The sequence below is a fragment of the Prunus persica genome, chromosome G6 (assembly GCF_000346465.2).
Source record: "Prunus persica cultivar Lovell chromosome G6, Prunus_persica_NCBIv2, whole genome shotgun sequence".
Classification (NCBI taxonomy): Eukaryota; Viridiplantae; Streptophyta; class Magnoliopsida; order Rosales; family Rosaceae; genus Prunus; species Prunus persica.
The window spans coordinates 8,286,534-8,308,232 of record NC_034014.1 but is presented as its reverse complement, the minus strand read 5'-3'; the positions used below and the strand labels follow the sequence as shown (position 1 = coordinate 8,308,232).

At 35.6% G+C, this 21,699-nt stretch overlaps 1 protein-coding gene across 2 annotated transcripts; it reads left to right on the top strand.

Annotated features, from left to right (window-relative positions):
* LOC18772231 (syndetin) lies at positions 5,818 to 21,182 on the top strand. Of its 2 annotated transcripts, XM_007204892.2 has the most exons (25): positions 5,818 to 6,257; positions 6,701 to 6,868; positions 7,723 to 7,797; positions 8,711 to 8,789; positions 8,987 to 9,051; positions 9,181 to 9,270; positions 9,588 to 9,677; positions 9,818 to 9,904; positions 10,973 to 11,056; positions 12,014 to 12,133; positions 13,977 to 14,005; positions 14,098 to 14,230; positions 14,645 to 15,214; positions 15,652 to 16,187; positions 16,303 to 16,366; positions 16,487 to 16,589; positions 16,769 to 16,941; positions 17,420 to 17,545; positions 18,377 to 18,447; positions 18,864 to 18,926; positions 19,531 to 19,603; positions 20,141 to 20,260; positions 20,351 to 20,428; positions 20,566 to 20,616; positions 20,703 to 21,182. In XM_007204892.2, exons 1-25 carry the CDS (start codon positions 6,033 to 6,035, stop codon positions 20,802 to 20,804), a joined length of 3,375 nt encoding a protein of 1,124 aa, XP_007204954.1. In that variant the 5' UTR covers positions 5,818 to 6,032; the 3' UTR covers positions 20,805 to 21,182. The 2 variants fall into 2 exon arrangements, with proteins under 2 accessions (XP_007204954.1, XP_020421721.1); XM_020566132.1 differs by lacking the exons at positions 5,818 to 6,257; positions 6,701 to 6,868 and having other exon boundaries at positions 8,992 to 9,051.

Sequence of the window (21,699 nt, the reverse complement as noted above, 5' to 3'; positions counted from 1 at the left end):
TAAATGAAAACAATAACTTTGCCAAAAATAATTGGGTGATTTGCAGCAACTTCCGTAAAAAACGATGTATAATCAAATTTAAAGAACATAAGTGGCATTAGAGAGCGGATTTTGGGAGTAGGATTTGATTGAGAACATAGACTGAAAGGAGTGATGGGGAACTTCAATCTAACCATGGCTTAGAAGAAACCACCACAAGAGGCTTTTTCTTCAAACCGCCCCAGTAAACTTATTCACTAACCTAAAAGGAAAAGACGAGAAGAGAAAAGGGGGAAGAGGGCAGTGACGCTTCTTCCTCTTCCCCCCTCTACGGAATTTTCCTTTAGAACTCACAGAGGGAGAGAGCGGCTAGGGTTTGGAAAAAAAGAGTGAATAGTGTTGAAGGCATTTGAGTCTATTTACATGAGTTTTTGGCTATTTTTGAAAGTTTTTATCAAAATGGACATTTATGAAAGTATGGGGTAATTTTTGGCTATTTTGTATAAAAACTCAATTATACTATTCACATGAATGGTACATGTCCTTGCAAATTTTTTTGATGCGTTCTCACCCATTGTCATGGTAACTCAAGAGTTACCACTATTCATATGAGATATGAGGAGATAAATTTGTATAGATTTTGGTGTGGGAAGTGAAAAACATGGCTAGGTATTTATAGAAAAAAATTTCTAAATATTATTTTTTTCAATTTTTTTAATATTTAAATTGGCCGTTGATGTCAGTTTGCCCAGATAATAGCCCATTTGGACCTGCCCAATTTCATGGGGCCCACTTCTTACCATGACAATTTTTTAGAAGCTTTAGTTTTCACACACAATATAGCTTCCTATTTACCAATAGGAATTCAATTTCAGCTGATTAGGATAAAGCCAGAAGCCAAAATATAGTACCTACTTTTACCAAAATATAAGAACATCAAAATTACAACATGTGCCATTATGCCATTATTATCAAATTTCAATATTTAGTTTTAAACTAAAACTTACAGTTGTCAAAACGACATCAAAAGACCCAAAACTGAACCAAAAATGACATCTACTCAAATTGAATCCTAACCCCTTCGCGCGACCTTTCATCTTCACATTGAGAAACCGCTTCAATAATTCACACTATTCTCCAAAATCTCATACGATCGTTCGCATCAACGGCGACCACCAAAGATCGAAGCCGACTCTTCATTCTCTCTTTCGGCAAAAAATCATAAAAAAAATCAACTCTCTAATACCTATTGTTCATTCTTCAACTCTCTAATAGACTACCAATATCAATGAAAATGTAAGAAACTTTCTTTTTCTTTGTCTATTTCAGAAACTACATTGCATATTCTGCACCCTACATAACAGTTTTAGGTATTTTACCCTCTAGATCTGAATGAGTTTATGTTTGCATGCTTGAGTTTTTTGGGTTAAAAACTAATTTTAGTTGGACATTTCAACAAACACATAGAAGGAACACTAATTTTGGTTGGGCATTTCATGCATTGTAGTTTATGTTCCGGGTTTTGATTTTGGTTTTCATTGTAGTTTATGTTTTGTTCATTTTTCATCCTCCATTATGTTTGGTTTAGTTTAAGTTGCTTTTAGTATAGTGCATTATAGTTTCTGACTTCATTTTTTAAACTTGTTGGCTTCCAAATTTAGGATAATGCTACATTGTAGTTATGTTCCAAATTTAAAACCTCTAAAAACCAAAAAATCACCAAAGAAAGAGAAATAGTATCAAATATATCTGTTTTCTGCACTGCAGTTTCCGGATTAGTTTGTAGTTCTTTAGGATTTAGACTTTCCTGATCTTTCCATTTTCATGTCAAGTTGATGTATAGTTTCTGTTATGTTTTGTGTTTTGGTTTGCTTTTATTATATTTCTATTATGTTTGATGATGTTTTGCGTTTTGGATTGTTTCTTTTAAAAGAGGAATAGTACCAAATATATATGTTTTCTGCGCTGAAGAAAAGGGAAACTGCAATGCTGTTTCCAGTTTAGTTTGTAGTTCTTGTTTTGATTATGCTGATCTTTCAATTTCATGTCAAGTTGATATATATTTTCTGTTATATTTTGTGTTTAGGATTGCTCCTATTATATTTCTATTATGTCTGATGTTTTGCCTTTTGGATTGGTCCTTTTAAAAGAGGAATATTATCAAATATTTCTGTTTTCTGCATTGCAAAAAATGAAAACTGTGCAATTTCGGTTAATGCAATGCAATGAACCACAAATTGCATTACAGTTTCCGTTTTCTATTTTCTGCTCAACTATTTGTACTTCTTCCTTGTAGTTTATCTCTACTTGTCCTAATAGTGTTTTCATCCCTTCTTGTTTCAGATTACAAATGGCACAAGAAATGTCATTACAAAAGAAGGAAGCTCAAAACCAACGAAAGCCAATAATCAAAATAATGGCTCAAAAGACAAAATCAAAGCCAAACTATAATAGGAAAGCAAAGCTCCCGGACTATGTCCAATTTCGGTGCAACGTCAATGCTTTCAACAGCATCATTACAGATGTTAAAGACAAGTTCAATTAAAGACAGAAGAAGCTGCTCAAGAAAACCCCTTTCTGGAACTTGATTGAGCTGTTTTACCACCAAAGAATTGACATGAATAACATGAATAAGTCGAACCTCGACTTAGTACAGCTACTCAAGAAGTTTGATCAAGAAACAAAGTCCTACAAATTCGGCACCAAATCATTCCAAATCACAGACGTTACAGTGACTGAGATTCTAGGACTGCCAATTATTTAACGTCTGAATTACAAAATAGCCAGTAGCTTCACAACGAGACGCATAAACACTCAAACTAACTTCTTATTCGAACAAACAACAATCACCCGGCTCTTATCATTGCTAGCATATAAAAAATTAAGTCCTACTTCAAGAGCATACTTGCACAATTTCAACCAGAACTCCTCTACATCATCGTCAAACTTCTGCCCTACATGATGTATGTACGTCTCCCACTCATTTGACAACAAAGGCTTAGCACTTGCTCTCTCAACCTGCTCAAAAATTCATTTCCATCTTCCAAAGTACTAGAACACGACGACTCGCCCTTTTCACATGCTATCAACTCCTTATTTCCACAAAAATCACCACTATATTCACTTCTCCCGCATAAATCCTTAACTAAAATATTCACACTCTTCGAATTTGATATCGACAAATATGACATCATCATGTCTAAATCACTATTCGTTTCTAGTAAACAACTCGAATAACCAGGCAGCGAATACCGTAATGTGAAACTACCCAACTGCAAACCCCAAAACCTTAGACATAAAGTCTTCGAAACATCAACCATGGATGACTTTTCTGAAATTAAAAACATAATGGTTTTCGACTTATATGTGCACTTGGCTATCACAAAAACCTCTATTAGCCTTGAAAATGCAAAAAATAATTCAAATCAGTAAATAATGTAGATGAGCAGCTGTAACATTCCCATAGACTTGCAAATATTAGTCTGAAATCGAATTATGAAACAAAAAACTGCACTGCAGTTTCTAGTATAAAACTGCAACAAACAGAAACTGCATTGCAGTTTATGACATAAAATATGCTCAAATTTGAATAGAAACTAAAAGGAAAAGCCATGTTCAAAGTCCTAAAACTAAGTTGAAAACACATTCAAGTGCATAAGCAGTTGTAACATTGCCATGCACTTGCAATGCAGTTTATGAAACCAGTGTAGTTTCTGCTAAAAAACTTCAACAAACAGAAACGGCAATGGCAGAAAATAAAAAAACTTCGAATAGAAACCAAAAGGAAACCACGATTAAAGTACTAAACCTAAACTCCAAAAACATATAAGTCGATATAAACGAAAAAAGGTTCTAAAGTACTCATACCTCAACACCTAGGACTGCTAAAAATCTCTTTAACCAAATAGCAGCTCAAAATCAAATTTGAAAACAAAATGAAGAAGATAAGGTTTAGCATTGAAAGCCACAAGATTGCGCCACAAAACTGAGCTCAAAATAGCCGAACTAAGGAGAACAGAAATCGACTAAAATGACCGTCATTCCGAATGCAAACCGAACTAAAACGTAGTTGAAAAATGAAAATAGAAAGACAAAGAAAAATGAATGAAAACCTACCAAAAAATTGAAGCTCCAATCGCAGAACGAGAACCAGAGCTCCAAAACCTTAAAGCCGAACGAAAACAAAGGAGAAACCAAGACCAAATCGCGTGTAGTTTAAACAGTCAAGGGTAAAAGAGTCATTTACTTTGTAAGGTTTAAAGATGGGCCAGACTTTTTAAGAAAAAAGGTAGAATTGTCTTTCCAGTTTTTATTTTTAAGCTGGCCCAACAAATCTGAGCCTCCTCTTTGGCCTAATCCAAAATAACAATTCTTTCCTATGTATTAAAACCCAAACCAAAATACCTAATGTCTCAAATACTAATTAGTAAAGTTAATTCTGTCTAATACCTAATTTTTCTCAATTTTTTCTTGGTGGAGGTAGTTTTTGGAGCCTCAAAAGGGGATGAGTGAAAGTACTCTAAGGGGCTTATAAAGCCGTTAGGTAAGAGAAGTAACTCATGCACTCTATGCCTTAGAGCACTTCCACCCATGGTGGCAAAGGGTAAGGGCAAGTAAGGGCAGACACTATTCATATGAAAGATAAAAGAATGAAAGAATGAAGAGGTGGAGAAAGAAATTCAAAGAAGGAAATATATGAAGAAGAGAGGAAGAGGCAGAAGAAAGAAATATATGAAAAGATATAGAGGAAGAGAAAGGGTAAGAAATATGTGGAAAAAAGAGAAAAATAAAAATGCAACAAGAAAAAATTTATGGTTCACTAAAAAGAAAAAGAAGTAGGGTTAAAGTCGTTGTTTAGTTGGGTATATATGGGAACTAAGACATTTGGGTATTAATTGAACTAAAATATCTAAATATTACTTGGAGTTACTAATGTGATATGAATATTAATTAAACTTACTAATAATTTTGGATATAAATGAATACTTAATTCTAAAACTGACAACTTGAAAATTATTCATCATACATGTGTATTGATACATATACAAACTTCAATGAGTGACAAGGAGGGTACAAGTTGGGTGGTGTGTTAGCATGGATTGGAGAAAATAATTATGTATTGTAATGTAGTACATATAAAGCGCAATAACAAACATGATGCAACATATATACAATCGTACAATTAGACTATTAAAATAAAAGAGCACAAGCATGAACTTTAAACTTGAAAGTTCTCACATATACAAGCTTAAACAAGTGATGGAGCTGGTATAAATTGTGTGCTATCTTCATTGGTGCCCCATTAAAGGGAAGTCTCATGGAGCTATATGAGATTGAAGAAAATTGTTATCCCTAAGAGCATCTCTAGTGGGGGAGTTGTATAATGAGGTGTATGTTAAATATACATAATTTGTGATCGGAATCACCTGCAATGGGGAGGTGTAAACGATTGTAAAGTTGCATCACAACCGTGAGATGCAAATTTAGATGCACATGTGCATCCTTTTTTACATCCATTGCAGGTGAGCCCTATATGAGAAAATGTGAGAAAATGTGGACAAAAGTGAGCAAAATCAATTATACATCTTCCCCGTTGAAGCAAAAACCACATTTATAACTCCCGGAGACGTAAAGGGGGTGTAAAGTGGCTTAGGCCATTGGTATAAACAAATGAGCTTAATTAGTTTAAAATGAATGGTAATTAAGGGTATAAATTAATGGGTATTTATGATATAGATGATAGTTATTAGTTAATCTCTCTTTGTCAAAAAACAGATATTTTAAACTTTATTTACAACGACTGTACAAGTTTTAAGTGTAACGCGTGCTAATCAAATCAAAATAGTTGAGACCTGAGAGAGTAAGAACTCCCAAGTCTACAAAAGCAACGAAAATTCTACCAGACCCAGAGTCGCAGACTCACACTCAGACCCCCCGATCCCGAAAACGAAAAGCAAACGAAACAGAAACACTGAAATCAGATCCAAAGACCCAAACGCAGTTCCTTCCTGAAATGGGTTTTGCAGCGCTTGATCTTGGAGGTTCCATTTGAAATGCAGCAGAATCTGTTTCCCTTCGGCAGCGTTTTGGGAAATCCGTTTTTGTTCAATGGAGATTTGAGCGAGGGCTTGGAGAGTCCTGGGGTTTTGTTCTTGGTCCCCTTTTTGTTGTTCCAAGGTGGTGAGATGGATTTGTCTAAGGTCGGCGAGAAAATTCTGAGCTCCGTTAGGTCTGCCAGATCGCTTGGCCTTCTTCCTTCTGCTTCTGATCGCCCCGAGGTGATTGAATTTCAAGTTTTGCTCATAATGCAGCTTTGCTGCACTCCAATTCGATGTGTTTCGTGTTTGGTTTGATGCATTTTGATTATTTCGGACTAAAAATGAGTTCAAATTATGTAATTAGGTATTTTAATTTGACAATGCTTAATCCAAGTGCATGGATATTGCTTTACATACTAATAATAGTTTATTGTAATTTTAATTGTGGTTTTGTGGCAATCAAGCAGAGGTTTAAGTTAAATGAGTAACATTTTAAGAGCAATGCTTCTTAACCTGACAGTTGTAGTTAATTCATTGTTGAAAAAGAAAGAAAATGGTTGTGTTTACTGCGAAATATAGCTGCTTGGTACAGGCCTACCATTTGTTTTCTGTCATAAATGTACTGATAGTATTGGAAAGAAAAGCGTTGTTTTGATTCATGTGTTGTTTATCTTCTTGAACAGGTTCCCGCGCGAGCTGCGGCTGCTGCAGCTGTTGCTCGTGCTATTGCCGGACTGCCTCCACACCAAAGGTTTGGTCTCTCATCAAGCTCTCAAGAACTGAGCTCAATATATGGAAGCACACCGCAAGGTCCAGTAGTGGAGGAGATAGAGGAAGAATTTTATGAAGAGGTGCTACTTATGTCAATGTGGTTTCAATGTAGGAGTGCTTATGACGTGTACTGTCCTTTAATGTTAGGATACTTTAGTTTTTTTCTAAGTCATTGACATGCTTCAAATAGCAGAAAGGTTGCTAATGTGATCTCCTTCGTGTAACAGACAAATTTTCTTAACAACCACAACAAGACAAATGCTAATTAAGTTCCTGTTAAAGTTTTTCACTTATAAAACATTGGTGTCAATAAGGAGGCTAGCCTTCATGAGATTTATATTGCTGGAACTTATTCACATGTTTGATTGATTTACTACTCTCCTTGATGATGCTGACAATCATACATTTTCATTTTTTAAATATAAGTTTAGTCATGTTATAGTGGCGTAAGAAGCTGTTTCCTTAACATTATGCAGTTGATGACAAGAGGGAGCAAATCATTGATATGCATGACAACTTGGATTTGCTATCTCCAACCTTAAAAATGATTCGTAGTCCAAATATGTGTTCTCCACACGTAAAATTTGGAATTCTGGACTTGTAATTGCCTGAAATCTGCACATATATGATGTGTGGAAAAGAAATTAATTTTATCATAATTCTGCCACTCCATTCTCTTTTTCTCCTTGTTATTATGACCCGGCACAAACAAAATGAAGGAACCATTTTTATGGAAATTCATGCTACTCATTGAGAGCATCTACTGTTTTATTATATCTTCTTTGGTAGTTTTTATCTCCATTCTTTTGCACTGTAATAAACTTGATAAAGCTCCACTTCTTGACTGATTGTTTACCTAAGTAGTTACTTTTTCTATGTGGATATAAGTTTTGAATTATCTGTCTAAAAGGCTTTTGTTATTACCTGTATGCAGGATTTTGATCCAGTTAGACATATTCTGGAGCATATTCCATCTGAAGAAAATGAACTGACTTATTTTGAGAGACGGGTATTTTTCCAGTTTATCAATCTCTCCCCTAATTAACAAATTTCAGTTTCTTCATTTTGTTCAGCATGTATGGAAGCTAAATGTGTTTTTCGGGTTCCAATGTATAATTCCAATGTTTTGTTTGCACTAGGTCAATTAGTTTATCAACATTTTGTTAAATGGTTTCATTATTGTCTAAATTTCTGCATAACGTGAGCACATTTTCTTGAAATCCTTGTTTCAATCTTGTTTGAGAAGGTTTAATCATTTGTTATTTTGCGGCAAAGTAGTATACATGTGATGCCAAAGTCATTTGGGAAATTATTTTCACATGTTGGTGTTAGTTACATATACATAACCGATCGACTGCCTCCATTTGCAGTTAGTTTGCTCCTCCATGCTCAAATGGCAAAAGTAACCTGTTTGATGATTTTAACCAATTGCTTTCTGCTAATTAACAAGGTTTTGAATCAACCAATGCTTTTGTTAGGCTTATGTGCTTTGTGATGACTTCATTCTGTAATATTGTCAGATTCGTTACTTAGGTTTGATGAAGTAAATGAGCCTCGTGATATAGCTTGTGTCAGAAATGACGTGTATTGACATTTTTTAGGATCTGTGCATGTATAGCCTTTCATTTTTCTCTGATAATCATACTTCCTCTGTTACATCAAGAGCACTCCAATATAATTGTCTTGCTTTTGATGGTGTTTTCACTTATTTTTAATTGACCTTGTACATTTGCGTGTCCTTGTGTAGGTAATTGTAATGCTTACAATGCTGCCCACATCTTTTGTGATTATAGAATAGTCATTGTCTATGTTTGAATTATTGTGGCATGAATAGTTGATGTGTAATATTCAATTCTACTGGTGAGGTTCTTTCAACTTTTTGGTTTAACAATATTTTCTACCATCTAAAATTTTCCTTATAGGCCACTCTTAGATTAGCACAACTGGATAGAGTAGCAGAACGTTTATCCCGCAATGTTATGGAACATCACGAAGTTATGGGTAAGCATTAATTAGAATCTCTAAACCTGTTCTGCAATTTATTGAAGTATATTTAAGGAAGTGTCTTTTTATTGATTTATTGGTTGCACTCTCTGTTGACCTGGGGCTACTTGGTGGGCTCAATATAGTTTATCGCCGAAGTTTAATTACAAAATATTTCAGTTTCAAATGAGATGTTGATACTTACTTTTGGCCAGTGAAGGGGATGCATTTAGTCAGGGAATTGGAGAAAGACTTGAAAGTTGCAAATGTCATCTGCATGGTAAGTCCTTACAGGATGTGTGATATGGAATGTGGTGAATCTGAATTTTCCATAGTGATTATTCAATATAACTCCTTTTATATGTTTGATTTGGATTTTTATTTACAGTTTTCGTAATTGTATGTGCAGAATGGACGACGTCATCTTAGCTCATCAAGGAATGAGGTTTCTAGGGATCTCATCGTGAATTCCAATTCCAAAAAGAAACAAGCTCTTCTGGTATTTTCCTTCCTTTATGCATGGTAGCAGTAACAATCTTTTATTTGACTTTAGCTTTCTGGTTTTCCCAATTTTGTTGGATATTGTACTGAAACACCGATTTTTAATTTTACTGAAACTGTCGATGTTGCCGAAATGTCTTTCAGAGAATCCTGGAAAGATATTGCTTCGTCCCCTTTCGAGTATCGTCAACCCCATTTTAGGGATATTTCAGCAATATTGGATAGTTTTAAAAACCTTGCATCATAGTCACTTCGCGCAAGTAGTTTTCATTGCATGAGCATAACCTGACGGATATGGTTTGATTTGAAATGCAGGACATGCTTCCTGTGTTAACTGAGCTTCGTCATGCATCGGAGATGCAAGCAGAACTTGAGAATCTTGTTGAGGAAGGAAATTACTGCAAGGTGGGTGTATATATCTGTTCTGGTTTCAGTTTATGGTATATGTGCTCAAGTTTCCAGTTTCATTTTCATGTTAAATATATAATCTTCTTAATTAAGTGGCGCTCCTAAGGTATTTGCTTAAATGCTCCTCACGTTTTCAGGCCTTTCAAGTCCTGTCTGAGTATTTACAGCTGTTAGATAGTTTTTCAGAACTTTCTGCAGTACAAGAGATGAGTCGTGGTGTAGAGGCAAGTATTGAATTACTATTAAGAAGCATTTTTGGTCAACAGATTCAATAATATTGCATTACTTTTCTGTATATTTAAATAGTTTAAGGTTTTTATTAAGCAGTATGTCTTCACTGCTGATACTGAACTTTTCTGATGCCAATATTTTTTTTCTAGGGTTTAAAAGAGTCTTGAGTTTATGGCTTACCTATTTCCCCATTGAGAGGCTACTTGATTAGAATCAATTAGATTAGAATATAAACCAAATAAACTGTATTTTGATACTAGAGCAGGAGATCCTCAGTGCGAATTCTTGCAATTGCAACCTCCCAATATAATTTGAATATGTGCTTGGCTCTAGTGCTGGATAGACAGGCATTGCAACCTCCCAAATTCCCAATATAATTTGCAACCTCAGTGCGAACCCACATGGGAAGGGCATGTTAAAATTTAAAATAATCATTGGCCACATCACTACAGGTTAAGTTTCTGGGAATAGTGGTAAACGAACAAACTTTATCATGCTTAGCATTTTGTGCATAAAAAGAGGCGGAATCCGGAACTCCCTTGTTCTTGCATTGTTCATATGCTTGGGGGATGTGGTGGCAGTTGGTTGAGGTGGCAGGGTTAATTGGGTTATCCCTTAGTCACCCTCAAACATTCTTTGTGAAATTCATTTATTTTGATGGTGGAAGGAGGGCAAGAATTTTTGTGAAATTTTGCAGGACTAGCTGGTTCTTGGGTAATTTGGTTGGAGAGAAATAGGTGAATTTTCAAGAATTATAGTCTTTTGGGGAAAAGTCAGGTTCTGGCATCCTTATGCACTTATCTTTCTCCAGATTTTAGGGATCTCTCATTTTCTGTAATTTTATTAGATTGGGGAGCTACTGTAGGGAGTTTCTAGAGTTGTCTTACAATGTGAGGGGCGCAATTTGTTTTTTATGAGAGTTGTAACATTTTGTTGGTGGACCTCTTGTTCATTGAGCATTGTTCTGTGTTTTTGTGTTTCTCTAATAAAATTTTGTTTCTCACTAAAATAAAATATAAAAAAAGACTTGGCATTTTATTTTTTTCATAACATGGATGCAGGTTTGGCTGGGAAAAACTCTTCAAAAGCTGGATTCATTGTTGCTAGGAGTGTGCCAGGAGTTTAAAGAGGAGGGCTATATAACTGTCAGTGGTTTTTTCTGTGAACTGGATCATTAATTTCTTTCAAATGCTGCATAGATGAAGTTTTGAATTTCTACTCAAGTCTCTTTACATGAAACTGTGCTTATTTTACGTTGATAGTCCTCATAACTTATATATCCTTTTAAGTCATCATTGTCCCTTATGCAATGATGATATGATATATCGTAGATAATAGCGATCCCATGGTTCGGTTTTCGATAAAAATATCTACTCTCTTCATCGTATTTTAGGAGATCAGTACAATATCACTTATACAAGAGGGATGGATCAACTAGTCATGTACTTTAGAAACTTCTTTCCCTTTATTTTATGTTCTGCTCCAGTCAGGGAACGTAGTATTTTTGCTCTCACCCTATGTTCTGCTCAGTCAGTCTGAGTTTCCTTTGCTTTGTTCCATTTCACATCTGAATTGAGAAACAACCTGTCTGATCAAATCATGTAGTGAAGTAAAGCAAATCCTGCACTCCCAAGTGCAATTTATCCCTTGTGTTTTTATGATGGGGGAGTGCATGTTGACTTTTTGGAGTGCCAATAACAGTTCCCTAATTTAATTGGAAAAAAGAAAAGGCTAAACTAGGGCTACTATGGAAGACAGCAAACAGAAATAAAATAAAAGCTATCAACAAATTTAAACATCCATAAGAAAGGTCAAATCTCCAATGGACTGGATGGGTTAAGAGAGATGTGCAAAGAATAGCATCATTAAACATAAGTGGTTATTTGCTCAAGCTAGTACTGGAGCTTTCTAGTTAATGTAGGTACACCTTGCAATTCTATGGCCCATTACTGAGCATGCACAAACGCACTAGTATTTTGAAAATCATCATTCTTCTCTTTTTGTTCAAGGAAAAGTTTTAGTTGAGGGATCCATTGTATTACACTGTTTCAGTTTTATGCAATTTTTATGTTGACTTGATACAGTTTTCAAATGCTGAACAGGTGGTTGATGCTTATGCACTAATTGGGGATATCTCTGGTCTTGCTGAGAAGATACAAAGTTTCTTTATGCAGGAAGTTCTCTCAGAAACCCACTCTATATTGAAGAATATTGTGCAAGAGGTGTGCTGATATAGTTATAACTTATCTGTAGAATAGTACATGTACATAGGTACTGAAGTGCTAGGGTAACAAACATAAAGATGACTCCACATAATTGTGGATTTATTTCTTAGAAATTTTGTTTTGTTTTTGCCCCTATAGTGTGGAAACATCAAACTTTGTACTGGGATAAGTTGATGAATAGGTATTAGAGAAGTCTAGGGGTATGCAATTAGGACACAGGGGAGTTTCAGATAAGGCATTGTTCTTTGGTAACAACTCTAGGGACGCTGCAGTAACAGGTGGCTATGGAAGGCTTTCTTATGATGGGTTTACAAAAATGGGTTCTTAAGATTAACTCGAGCCAATCAACATATCAAGCTAGGGTGGCTGGATTCAGGTAGAAGGGTTGCAGGGTTGAAGGCAGTGAATAAAAAGCAGAGGTTATTTGAGGAAATATTACAAATTAGAAGGGAGCCTGCATTCAATCCAGGTTCTCTTGATATAGCTAGGCATTTCAAAATCACGGTTAAGTCCGGTCTTTGGGGAATTGTGGGTAGCATGAAAGTTCAGTCTTATCATTGCAAAGGTAGAAGATGAAGAACGGGGTTGAAGGGGTACACTTGGGAGCCAAAAAATGATTAGGGCGCCTGTATCCTACAGGGTGACAAACAGAAAAATTTGTATGGGGGTTGTGAAGACATTGTCTTGGAGCAGAAATCAGCAGATCTCTCCTTAAAGCCTGTTGTACCACGAGGGTTCAATGTTGTCCTTGTCTGTTCTTAAAACTTTTCTGCAGTCTGCACAGATTTGTCTGCTATGCCAACTATTAAGTTGGGAAGTAAGAAATGAAGATTAGAAAAGGGATAGAAGGATTGGTAGACCCAGAGGGCCTACTTAATGAAGTGGTAATACTTTGCTGAGGAAAAGTTAGTATGTACTTATACAGGCACAAGAATTAGAAACGTTGGGAGAGGGACTGAACCTCGAGATTGTTGGTTGTGGGGAGCAGAATAGAGGATAACTTACCCAGCTCAATAGAGATACTTGGGCTGATGACTTAAATGTTGCTAGATATAATGGCCCTAATTTTACAAAGCCCAGACCAGTAGCAATTCTGATGGCCTTGTCAGAGGCTGGGTATTGGCCCGATCCGTGAGAGCTTTTAACAACACAGGCTTGGACCTAGTCTGATGCGAAATTATTTGTTGTAATTTCAAGGCAAAGCCTCAAAGTAGATTCATCTGGGGCAAGTCTAATAATGTTGCGATGTGTTCCAAATAAGAAGACCAAGAACGTGCACATCCCCTCATTGCTCTATAGCCTAGGGAAGCTCATTTTTTCTGCATTGCTCTTTCACCCTTAAACCTTGAGCAAGGCCGTTGCAAGTGCTTCGAATTTGTATTATATGTGCTTTGGATAGAGATTGTTATTCCTTGTTGGTGGAGGAGTTTTTAGGGGCTAGTGCAAATAAGAAGGTCAGTACTTTGAGGCGCTGTGCAGTTTTGGCAGTTTTTTGGATAGAAAGAAACAATACAATTTCTGAAGATAAGAACAAGATGGATTTTCTTTTGGGGTGGAGTATTTTTGGCATATCCTTGTGGGCTTCTTTGTCAAATTTTTTAAAGAAGCAGTCCGTTTAGTTTGATCTATCTTTTATTGGGGGTACATTGGTTTGATTGTTTTGTTTGTGCAGTTTATCGTAGATTTGTTTGGCTTAAAGAGAGTACCTATTTTTATTTTCTCTATAAAAGTTATGTTTCTTTTTAAAAAAATAAAAATAGATGGTAAGGTTTGTGGTGTTTATTTTAGAGCTTTATTGTTAGAGGACGTTTAAACTTAGATGACTAATTCATCTTTGCAGGATAAGGGAGTTCACATGCAAAATAGTCGGTACGTTTTTCTGTATCTACCAGTGCTTGTATCATAATGTAACAGAACTCTACGTCAGGTATGCTTGCTAATGCATTTCTATTTGATTCCAGACTTACCTACAGTGATCTATGCCTTCAGATACCTGAGCCTAAGTTTAGGCAGTGTTTGTTAAATACGCTAGCTATCCTATTCAAGTTGATGTGTTCATATCATGAAATCATGGGATTTCAGCTGGGTAATAAGGTACACTTCGATTCACCGTTTTAACATGTTCATATTCTTATTTATATGTTTTGGTAATTTATTCATTTTTTGGTTATATATTTGGTCATTTATTACATGTACTGTTTGTTATTTTTCCAAAATTTTGAATAATATTAGTTGGTACTTCCTCTAGGTTATACCATTGGCTAGTTGAGTATATCTAATTGTATTTTTAAACCCCTTGTTTACAACTTAACCCTTCCTTCAGAAAGTTTTTAAATATACAGTACTGTCTAATCATTTTCTGTTTTCCTTCTCAGTTATGACTGAAAAACTGTATTGGAATATTCACTCAAATGTATTAATGTATCAATTATACAATAGATCAACTTATTTTTGTCTGTTACTACTTTTCTTCTGGATACTAGAAAAACCTGTTTTTCTTTGTTCTAGGATGCAGCAAGTAAAACTTCAAGCATGACGCATAAGGAAAGTGAAATCTCTCAGACTCCAGGAGGGGTTCAGCAAATTTTGTCTCCTTGCTCTTCCCAAAAAGTTAATGGCTCTCTCTTGGAATCTGTAGATATAATGCACGATTCATCTTATATAGAGGAATCTACAAATATCAGCTCTTCAGTCGAGTCTACTGGAAACACATCTTCGATGTGTACTAGTTCTGGCAATTTAGTTGATGATGAGGCTCGGAAGGATGACAGTGCAGCATCAACAAGTGGATCCCCATGGTACCAACTGCGGAAAGATGCCACAGCATTTGTTTCACAAACCCTTCAGAGGGGACGCAAAAATCTCTGGCAACTTACAACTACTCGTGTATCAGTCTTGCTTTCTTCTGCTTCAGTTTCTTCTGCTAGCATACACCAATTCTTGAAAAACTATGAAGATCTGAGTGTCTTCATCTTGGCTGGAGAAGCGTTTTGCGGATTTGAAGCGACTGACTTCAGGCAGAAGTTAAAGGCAGTTTGTGAAAATTATTTTGTAGCTTTTCATCGGCAGAATATATATGTAAGTTAACTTCAGAGGCTTTGCCCTTCAAATAGTTGCTATGCCATGTGATGGTTGATATCTTCTTCTTGTTCCTTTTTTATGTTCTATCTAATTATTTATAGAAGGGACTGCTTACTGGTTAAGAAATTATAGATTGTTATGAACTTATGATCAAATTAGAGTTGTGGACTACCACACAGCTTTCACATGCGTGTTTGTTCCATTCATACAATAATATTTTAATCCATATTCCATATTCCTTTACTTGTCCAAAACATGTACATCACATTAAAGATAAAACACTATTTAGTTGGCATGTGTATCACTGGTGCTCAACCATGGTTGTCAAATCACATGTGTTCCCCTGTTGAGTACAATTCAAATGTGTTATACTCCGCACAACACAGTCCAGATGCACTTACCTATAATGACAATTGACACTTTTTTTTTTTCAGGCGCTTAAAATGGTGTTGGAAAAAGAAATTTGGTTGATAATGCCACCAGATACGGTACAAGAAATTACATTTCCTGGGCTTCTTGGTGATGGAGCACCTCTAATTGTTCCATCTGATGGTAACTCTACTAATGCCAGGGTTCTACATTCTGACAAGTCTACCAAACTGGTTGATACTGGTGTGAAGAAAAGCGGGTTCTCTAATTGGCTTAGAAATGGAAACCCATTTTTGCTAAAGCTGACACATACTTCCAAAGAAGGTCTTAAATGGAATGGTGCCATTTCTGGTGAAATTGATGGAAATTTTAGTGAAAGGCTTGGTGATAAGGTCTCTCCACGAAAGAGTGATGGAAGTCATTCAAATGGTGCTAATTCTGTTCTGGAAGAAGAAAATGAAGATCTTCTTGCAGACTTTATTGATGAGGATAGTCAACTCCCAAGTCGAATTTCCAAACCCAAACTCCTGAGAAATCAATCCTCACATTATAATGATGGAGATATAATAGCCCAAACTGGATCATCTATTTGTCTTCTAAGGTGAAATGCTCTTTACTACTGTATAGTTTTTAGCTCTTTCGGATACAAAAGCCTGAATTATGTTATTTTCAATGGATGCATAATCAGTTGATCTATATGTTCTTTTACGTATCAGGTCAATGGATAAATATGCCAGGCTTATGCAGAAATTAGAAATAGTTAACGTTGAGTTCTTCAAGGTATCTTCTACTTTATGTGTACCTTTTTTCTCTCTTCTGTCTTTTTTTTCCTTCCCTTGTTGTGCTTATTGATAAATACCTATGATGAGTCTATTTTCCTGATTCAGTATATTGTTGCAGGGGATATGCCAGTTGTTTGAGGTATTTTTTCATTTTGTATTTGAAACATTTGCTCAGCAAAACAGCAATTCAGGTGGAAAAGGCTCGCCTGACCCTATTAATTGTAAGTGAATTTTTTTATATTTGCTTCATACTGCATTGTTGTCTTTATCTGATCCTCTACTGCTTTTCTAGCTTTCAGTTATTTGTTTGCATTGTCCTATGGCAAAGCATTAGTTTAGATATGTAGATTACAGCTACTTTCACTTTGTGATGCGCACTGGAAAATATTATCATACACAGATCGGCTGAAGACAGCATTGTCCAGAATACAACAGGACTGTGACCAGTGGATAAGGGCCCCATCATCTTCACCCACATCTTTGAATTCAGCATTTGCACACACAGACATAACACCTATGAGTCCTCCCAGTACAAACTTTGGTAACACACCAGGAACATCCGTCGGTCTCAAGGTATTCATTAAAAATCTTATGGTCCTTATCGATCATCTTTTAGATAGAAAAATAACCCGTAACTCTTTATTCCAACTTTTTGAGTTTGATGTGCTTTACTTGTCCATTTATTTACATGCCCTAAAGTTCAAAAGTTGCAGTCCACACTTTCTGGAACACGGATTTCCAATTTACCATATGGTCTACAGAACATAAATGGGTCGTGGTGCTACACTTGTACAAGATGTTTCACTTACAATGCTGTTTGGAAATCTTAAATCTAGTTATTCTTTTTAAAATCTCGTTTGGAGCTTTGTAATATTGCCGTTTTAGCTATATAATTTCGTAATCTAATGAAATTCCTTATTTAATTTTCTATTATGCTATTCCGCGATGGCATGGAAGTTACCTGAAGTTCAATAGTCTCATTACTTTAATTAGGATTGAAGTTCATATGCAATGTAAATGTGCTTTAAGTTGCACGACCATTATGTTGCAGGAAAGATGCGCAGGTGCTGACACCATCTCACTTGTTGCTCGAATGTTGCATAGATCCAAGGCTCATCTCCAGACAATGCTTCTTCAGAATAATGGTGCTGTAGTTGAAGACTTCTATGTGCATCTGGTAGGTTACTTTTTTATTATCTGTTGGAATTTTTCAGGAGTTTTCATGGTGGTTTGGCGACTTGTTGAAATGATGTGATGTGATCTTAGTTTAACTTGCCATACTTGATTCAATGAGCATTTGGCTAAGAATATGTAATATAAGTATGAAATGATTCATATCACCATTGATTCTCATAAGTTCAATATCTGTGTGATATGGAAGATTCTACGAGGGAGTTGTATTTGGATTGCAAACTGGTGCTTCTTAGAAACTTGCCAATGCACTTTTTACAGTCATAAAATGAAGCCAAATTAAAAGACACATTTTGGAATACAAAAGCATGTGCACACTTGCTGGATACTATGCACCTAGAACAGGTTGATGCCCATTTAACATTTGTATTTTCTTTTTGTACTAGACATGCTTGTGTACTTAATAATAAAATTTAAAGAAAGATATTGATTGCCATTCAAGCATAATAATCATTCATAAAACTTACGATATTCAACAAGATCATCCAACTTAAATTGCAATCCCTATGTAAAAAGCCAATAAAACGAGACAATTCTGCCTCTTATTTCTCCGGTTTTTCAAAATTTTCAAAGACCCCATGCCTAATGACATCATTTGGGCTGGGGACACAGAAAAAAGGCTTGCGAGGCATAAGCCTCTTATGCCTTCTCCAAAGAGTGCTGTCAGGAGTACACTATACCTGCACTATGAGATATTACCAGCATAGGCTCTATGGCTACCGGCTATGTTTTTCTATCTTTTGTGTTTTCTTTTTTTGTTTTTCAGTTGAGGAATGAAATGTTTTGACAAACCATTAATTTTCTTGATGACAATCAGGTAGATGCTGTACCGGATCTTATAGAGCACATTCATAGGACAACAGCAAGACAACTGCTCCATATTAATGGGTAAGACCAGATAATTCATGGCTAGGTTGGGTTTTTTTTCCCAATTGGTGTTCCTTTCTGTAGATAAATCGAAAACATCTTTTTATAAATACAAATTTCCCTTTTCTCTTGGTCTCTACTATGCCTTTTCACCATGTGAAGATAAAGTCCTAGTTGTAATTATATGATGGAAACAAAAACAAAACAAAGAAAGAAAAAAAGTTGAAGTTTCCATTTTGATCAACAATAGCGCAATATTGAGAAACTCTGTCATATATTTACTCCCATTATGATATGTTTGCAAGTAAGATATTTGTTCGGGTTTAGCATATTCTGGGCTATTATCTATGTTTTATTATTATCTAGTCTTTGGTAATGGAGGTGGAGTATCTATGTTATTTACCATAAAGTCTCTTATGGATAACCATATTCTGCAGTTATGTTGATCGGATTGCCAATGCAAAATGGGAAGTAAAAGAGCTTGGACTAGAGCATAATGGGTTAGTTTCTTTAGATGTTATCTTATATTTTTTTGAAGTTTCCATGTTTCATTTTTGTGATCTTGTAGCATGCTATTGACATTGATCTTTCAGATTTGTTATTTATGAATGTTATGCCTTCTTTGGGTCAGCTAGTTCTTTACGCATCAAACATCTATGTGTATGCTAAATGAGGATTACGTGTTTGGAAATAATGGTTCTGTGGTTGCAATTTAGATCTTGGATGATAATCAAACCTCAATGATGCTAATGGCTCTTCAATATGGGATCTTATGTTTCTGAAGGTCTTGATTTTATTTATGGCATTCTAGTTAATTATTTTTGAGACATGTTAAGTTTGGGTGCTTGCTTAAATATATCATTTCCTACAAATTCAGAAGTCTCAGAATATTTTTTTCACTGACCATAAATTATTTTAGCCTTACAATTTAGGTTGAATACACTGTTCCTCTTTCCTTGTCAGTCCTTGACTGTGTTGGCCGTCTATTTGTATGTGCAAGAGTTTCAAATTTGTGACAGATTCTTGCTGGAATGCCTATCTTCTTCATGTTCTCTCTCTAGTACCATTATTAAGTGTTCTGACATGAGTTGTTGCCTTCAATAGGTATGTTGACTTGTTGTTGGGAGAATTTAAGCACTATAAAACAAGGCTTGCTCATGGGGGAATTCGCAGGGAGGTAATAATTGGCAGTTAAATTAAATTTTCTAGGAGCTACCAGAAGAAAATTGAGAAATTGCTCCTCTTTTCCTATATGGTTATGGCCAACTTTTATAGCTGTTACATGAGATGGTTTTTTTTGGTCAAGTATGAGATTTTTACTTTGTGCAATATATGTTAATACCATTTGTTCATTGTGTCATGTTGGTATGGATGTCTGTTATTTTATTATTGGAGTCGGGCAGTGAGGAATGGGTTTGGATGGTTAATGGGATGACTTGATTGTTTCTCTGCCGGAAGTCATGAAATCTTTGGTTCTGTTATGCCATTCTGCTGTATCTAAAGTTCCTTTTTTTCCCAGGAAAAAGATAATAAGTCAGGGATACATTGTATCTAATGGTCTGAGCTTTGTGACATGACAGAACTGCCAAATATTAAATTTGTATCTCATTATTGTAATGAATCACCACTTGTTTGGCCTATGGGCATTAATTATCTGGTCTAAAGTAGGCGTGTATTTTAAGGATAAAAATTTGATTTGATACTGTACATGTAGGTTCAAGATCTCCTCTTAGAATATGGGCTTAAAATTGTTTCCCAGACTCTCATTGAAGGCCTCTCACGTGTCAAGAGGTGTACGGATGAAGGGCGGGCTCTCATGTCATTAGATCTTCAGGTTCTTTTTCAACTTTGGCAGGATTTGTACATTTCAATTCTCTCCTCTTTTGCAGCTTAATATACTTCAGGACTCCTTTATGCCTTTCAGGTTTTGATCAATGGCCTCCAACATTTTGTTTCCATGAACGTGAAGCCCCACTTACAAATTGTTGAAGCGTTCATCAAGGTAAGCTCAACCCTAGACTGCGTATTTGAGATCATATGGAATGATGTCGATTAAATTATGGAGATAAACAAATAGAATTTTTTTGTGCCAATGGGGGTCTGCAGTCTAACTGTCACTCTCTTTCTACTCATGATCAGGCATACTATCTTCCAGAAACGGAATATGTGCACTGGGCACGTGCTCACCCGGTAAGAAATTTCATTTCTGTGGACATATTCTTGCTTTGGACACATATATTATCTTACATTATGAATATTTTCCTTTTCCTTTGCAGGAATACACAAAAAATCAAATTGTTGGGTTGGTCAACCTTGTTGCCTCTATGAAAGGTTGGAAGAGAAAAACCAGATTGGAAGTGCTGGAAAAGATTGAATGAGCATGTAACTTTGGATCACTGTGGTAGGTTTAATCATATCGAACCTCACGCTTGTTGCTTGTCACTCTCACGTTTGCACTTAATTTTTTCAATGAGCCATGTATATTTTAATTTTTCTTCATGATGCACTGTAAATGTTGATCCAGGTTGTATATCTTCCTCGTGTCTCAGTTTGTGTAATCTATTGCCATCCCTTGTAGGGACGATTAAATTTATTTTTTGGATCACTCGAGTCTTGAAATAATGGAGATATATCAAGAGAAAAGAAAATACAATTGGAATGATAGGCTTACTTTCAAACTAGTTACCTACTTTTGAGCACATGCTTTTGAATTTGCTCTGTAGAATCGATATTGGTATAAATTTCTATGCAGTTTGTGAAAATCTCTCTCTCTCTCTCTCCTGATCCCCGTACCCTTGCACAGGCAAAGATACATTATTCATATTTGATCAAAGGTTGCGTCTGGTTCATGAAAAAAGGGGCTTGGAAATGAGAAATGATTTGATTTCCCTTGTTTGGTAAGTTCATGCTTGGGAAATGATTTCATGGCACATGGGAAAATAGGGGAAAATATAATTGTCCATACAGCTTGGGAAATGATTTCCCTCCTCATGGGAAACCAAGACCAGCATTAATTACAACTTTTTATGACCAATGTACCACTATTAACAATTAAAATACCATGGCAAACATGAATTATACCTTTTAATATGCTTTCTGATTTAGGGATATAATTAGAAAATTAAATAAAATATATTTACAATACCTGCATTAATCAAACATGAAAAATAAAATAAAATGATATTTTCTAATTATTTTTCTAGTATTACCAAATATGAGAAATGAATATTTGATTTTCCTTCCCATGGAAACTCCATAGAGATTGATTTCCCA

What these genes read in the sequence shown, in the direction of transcription:
- LOC18772231 (XM_007204892.2), top strand. Translation starts at nt 6,033, where the DNA reads ATGCAGCAGAATCTGTTTCCCTTCGGCAGCGTTTTGGGAAATCCGTTT. An exon ending in AAGAGGAGGGCTATATAACT is followed by an intron (nt 11,057 to 12,013) that starts GTCAGTGGTTTT and finishes AATGCTGAACAG; the next exon opens with GTGGTTGATGCTTATGCACT. An exon ending in AAGACTTCTATGTGCATCTG is followed by an intron (nt 17,546 to 18,376) that starts GTAGGTTACTTT and finishes GATGACAATCAG; the next exon opens with GTAGATGCTGTACCGGATCT.